Source organism: Carlito syrichta, unplaced genomic scaffold (genome assembly GCF_000164805.1).
Source record: "Carlito syrichta isolate Samal-C Ts95f unplaced genomic scaffold, Tarsius_syrichta-2.0.1 Scaffold315356, whole genome shotgun sequence".
NCBI lineage: Eukaryota > Metazoa > Chordata > Mammalia > Primates > Tarsiidae > Carlito > Carlito syrichta.
The window spans coordinates 80,387-84,947 of record NW_007259452.1 but is presented as its reverse complement, the minus strand read 5'-3'; the positions used below and the strand labels follow the sequence as shown (position 1 = coordinate 84,947).

General features: G+C 51.0%; 1 protein-coding gene across 1 annotated transcript in view; it reads right to left on the bottom strand.

Annotated features, from left to right (window-relative positions):
• Window positions 1–749: 749 nt before the first annotated feature.
• The window catches only part of SLC2A1 (solute carrier family 2 member 1), a 17,158-nt gene continuing 13,346 nt past the window's right edge, over window positions 750–4,561 (bottom strand). Inside the window, exons 5-8 of the mRNA XM_008072608.2 lie at window positions 4,189–4,349; window positions 3,622–3,723; window positions 2,239–2,442; window positions 750–1,839 (exon numbers count right to left, since the gene is read on the bottom strand). Of these exons, the coding sequence (XP_008070799.1) occupies window positions 1,639–1,839; window positions 2,239–2,442; window positions 3,622–3,723; window positions 4,189–4,349 (668 nt within the window). The 3' untranslated portion in view covers window positions 750–1,638. The remainder of the gene's footprint in view (window positions 1,840–2,238; window positions 2,443–3,621; window positions 3,724–4,188; window positions 4,350–4,561) is intronic.

Here is a 4,561-nt window from a genome sequence, read left to right as displayed (position 1 = left end):
TTTGAGTTGGAGTCTCACTGTCACCCAGACCGGGGTGCAGTGGCACGCTCCCGGCCACCGCAACCTTGACCTGCTTGGCTCTGGCAATCCTTCCACCTCAGCAGCTGGAACTACAGCATGCACTACCTACCACGCCTGGCTAATTTTTGATTTATTTTAGAGTAGAGCCGAGGTCTTGCCAAGTTGCCCAGGTGGGTCTCGAACCCGCGGGTTCAAGCAATCCACTCGCCTCGGCCTCCCAAAGTGCTGGGGTTACAAGCTGAGCCACCGAGCCCCAGCCCATGGTTCATTTTTGTGTGGGGCGTGCAGGGGGAGTAGAGGGAGTCAATGGGGGTAAGGGTTCTATAGTATAATTGTTAAAAGCAGGGCTTTTAGCATATTTGCTATAAGACTTCAGGCACATTACCTCTTGGAGCCTGATGAATAAAAATACAACACCTGCATCACATTCAAAATGATGCACATCAATCCTGAACATCAGGGTTGGCACATAGCTACCATTTTGTGAACATAGTCTATCAAATATTATGTGATAGAAATGCCTTGAATGCTAAGGTAAAGAATTTAGATATTCTCTGGGTAATGGAGATCAAACAGAGTTTTGAGCAATAGAGCACTGATCAGAGTTGCCTGGAAGGGACTGGATCCTCAGTCAACATCTAAAGTCACTGCGGTGGTTGCAACCCCACTTACTTCTCACTCCCATCCAAACCTCCCTACCCTCAATCCACAAGCATTTCAAGACCATGTTTCTAAAAACCAGCCATTTATATCTGTTTAGGTAAGTAACAGAAGGAGTGAAGTTGTGTATGTACAAGTTGGTTTGTCCAGATATACTATAACTTAGTGTCTGTATTTAATATTGACAACCAAAAAATATATATAAATATCTTCCATCTATACACAGCAGGGCAGGAGTGTCCGTGTCTTCTTGAGCAGTGAGTTCTTAGCCTCCAGTGGGCCCTCCTCTCATGGTGATGGTCTGGCTCTCAGTGCAAAGGAGACTAGAACCTGGCAGCCCAGTCTGGCCCTTCCCCTCTCCTCCCTGCACTCCAGTGCTCCCAACTGGTCTCAGGCAAGGAAAGATTAATTTGAGTGGTTGGGTAGGAAGAGATGGAATGGGCGAATCCTAATGGAGCCTGACCCCTAGGGCAGGGAGATCCAGGCCCACAGAAAAGTAGCCTCCGCCATCTCCTGGGAGAGAAGCCTCAGAGTTCGGAGTTCGATTAGTGTGTCCTTGGGTCATAGGTCCAGCCCTACAGATTAGCTTGGCAAAGAAGGCAAGTGTCTGGATAGGGCTTAGTCCCCATCCTCAGGCACTGAGCCATTCAGGGTGAAACCTGGGATGTGAGTACAGGAGACTCAGGCTGATATAAAAATAATAACAAAATCAGTAATAAAAAAATTATAAAACCTGTTGCTTGTCTGAATAGATTTGAGCAACAGTCCTGCTTTCCTTAAAATCCTGGCGCCATTAAGTCCTGAATATTCTTCTGGACATCATTGCTGGCTGAAGAGAGGAGCCCCAGGCCCAGCTCAACTGAGATCTGTGAGTTTGGAAGTCTCATCCAGCTGCCTGTGCCCCCGAGGGATCCTTCGGGCTGCTGGGAGCAGGCTGGGCTGGTGGTGGGGGGCGCCTCACACTTGAGAATCAGCCCCCAGGGGATGAAACAGCTCCTCAGGTGTCTTGTCACTTTGGCTGGCTCCCCCCTGCCGGAAGCCAGAAGCAATCTCATCGAAGGTCCGGCCTTTAGTCTCAGGAACTTTGAAATAGGTGAAGATGAAGAACAGAATCAGGAGCACAGTGAAGATGATGAAGACGTAGGGACCACACAGTTGCTGAAAGACACACAGACACACTTGGTTGGATTTATGACCCTACCTCCTGGCTGTAGGACTTTGGATAAATCACTTTATCTCTGGGCCTTTCATCTGAAAAAGGGAACATTCACCTACTACCCAGAGATGCTATGATAATTAAAAGAGACTGTGCTTGCACCTGGCATGTGCAAGTACCTTTCAATCTAGGAGCACTGTTTAATCTAGGAGCACCGTTCAAATCTAAGGAGAAAACCTTGGTGTAGAGGTCAGCATTCTTAGCCATGTAAACTGGGCTTCCTAGCCTCACTTTCCTTCTAAGTATGATTCCTAACGAGAATCCTGGAAGAACACTTTGCACAGCACTATGGCGTCGTGCATGCAGGTGAGAAATGCTGAAGATACAGTGGGAGTTCTCACCTCCACATACTGGAAACACATGCCCACAATGAAATTTGAGGTCCAGTTGGAGAAACCAGCAACAGCAATGGCAGCTGGACGAGGACCCTGGCTGAAAAGTTCAGCTACAATGAACCATGGGATAGGGCCAGGACCCACTTCAAAGAAGGCCACAAAGCCAAAGATGGCCACGATGCTCAGATAGGACATCCAGGGCAGCTGCTCCTGTTGAGGATGACAGAAAGGGGGGAAAGTTAGACTGGTTGTGATGGATCCTCAGAAGATATGGAAGCTGCAGAGGCAGCCCAGAGCAAGGCTAAGCACTGCAGGCTGGAAGGCAGGAAGCCTGGGGCAGATCCTGTGTTGGCCATGTGCCCTAGATATACCCTGGTTGAGTCAATTTCCTCATCAGAACAAACGATTTGAAGACTGCAGGGCGGTCACAAGCTTGAGGCCACCATCTGGGAGTGGTGATGTGCATGAGAGAGGAGCTAAGGGGCCCCTGTGGTGCCCTGGCTCTGGCTGCAGAGCAATTTGTCTGTGGCAGGAGGATGTCGAAGAACATTCCTGGGGGGTGGGGTGGGTTCATGATGTAAGGCTTGTAAGGTGCCCAGCTCAGGCAGGCACAAAGTAGGCACTAGGCACGTGGCTTTGTAATCATTCTCCCTGAAAAGGCCAGAGTAGAAAAGTTACAGAGTTTGATTTAGATCTCAGATCTGCTGCTCATTGCTCGCATTGCCTGACCTCTCTCGGCAATCACCAGACTTTCCCAGCCTAGGTTCAGCTGTAAAATGAAGGAAATGGCGCTTTCCTTGCCCAGAGGTTGGATAAATGAGTGTTTGTATGTGAGTGCTTAGCACAGGGTCATCATAGTGGTCACAGTCAGAGTCACGGGCTTGGGACCAGAAGACCTGAGGCTGATTCCAGGCTTCATCTGACATGTTACTAAACTCAATGGGACTTAGGTTTCCTTGCCTACAAAATGGGAATGATAACAGAACTACACCTCCAAGCCGTGAAACTAAGTGAGACAAAGTTTGTTTCTGCACCTCATTTTCCAGGGTTGTTGCGAAGATGCATCCAGGCTGTCAATGAAGACTTTTAGAGGTTTAATAACGGGCAAGGGAATTGCCTGGGGAAATGCAAGTTTGGGGGTCTGGGACCAGAGGTGGTATGTTGAGAAACCACCAAGAAGGGAGGGGCAAGTTCAAGGCAGGATGTCAGTGGTTTGGAAGGAGGCGACCTCAGGAGCCAGAAGTTGGGCCCAAGCCCAGCAGGGCAGAACCAGGGAGAATGCAGCCCCCCCCCTGGCTTGCGAGGCTGCGCTGAGACAGGCACTTTGGGACTGAAGACCAGGTGAATCCTCCCTGCCCCCACCCTGCCCTCCAGAGCCTGGCAACTCACCAGCAGCGCCAGTGCGATGGTCATAAGCACAGCACAGCCCGCCATGCCAGCCAGGCCTATGAGGTGCAGGGTCCGTCGGCCAGCTCGCTCTACCACAAACAGCTATGGGCAGAGAGAGTGTCAGTGCCATCCCTGCCCAGTGCCCCTCTGAGCCCACCCACCCACCCAAAGGCTCGCCCCAACAACCAGGAAAGCCACATAGCACTGTAAAGACCAGTATGAAAAAACAGTACCACCTCCTCCCTGGGACATGGCTTGGAGAGCTGGGAAGCTAGCCTCAGAGCCTGACACCAGTACAGGGAGTGAGAGGTGGCCCTAGAGAGCCAGACAACTGAGCATCCTGGTTGTGACCTTGGGCAAGTCATCTGCCATTTCACTTTCCTGAGCATCAGTGTCAGCCGTGCTTGTGAGAAATGAACCTCACGAGTTATTGAGAATGAAATGAAGTGGCACTTATGGAGCACATGACACATGCCTGGCTCCCAAGTAAATGCTGCCATTCTGTTGTTGCTCCTCCTCATTCCCTGAGCTGGACCCTGCTGCCGACGACAGCAAGCGAAGACTCACCGACACGACTGTGAAGGCCGTGTTGACAATGCCGGAGCCGATGGTGGCATACACAGGCTGCTGCACTCCTGCCTTCTCGAAGATGCTCGTGGAGTAATAGAAGACCTGCCAGACAGAGAAATGGTTGGGGCTCGGCCAGGCGCTGTGGCCCTTCCCTGCCTCTGTAACAGTGAATGGGGCCCAGGGTGAGTAAAGAATGAAGGGGACAGTTCTCAGGTAGAGGGACACTGCACTGCAGTAATCTTAAGGGCTTGGGGTCTAGGGAAGCCTCTCCTTTGGCGGAGGCCTATTTGTTGTTTTAAGCTCGGGATCTGTTCACAGTGCACGCTTGACCACAGGGCTCAGCTGGGGCCACAGGAAAGGGCGGGTGGGT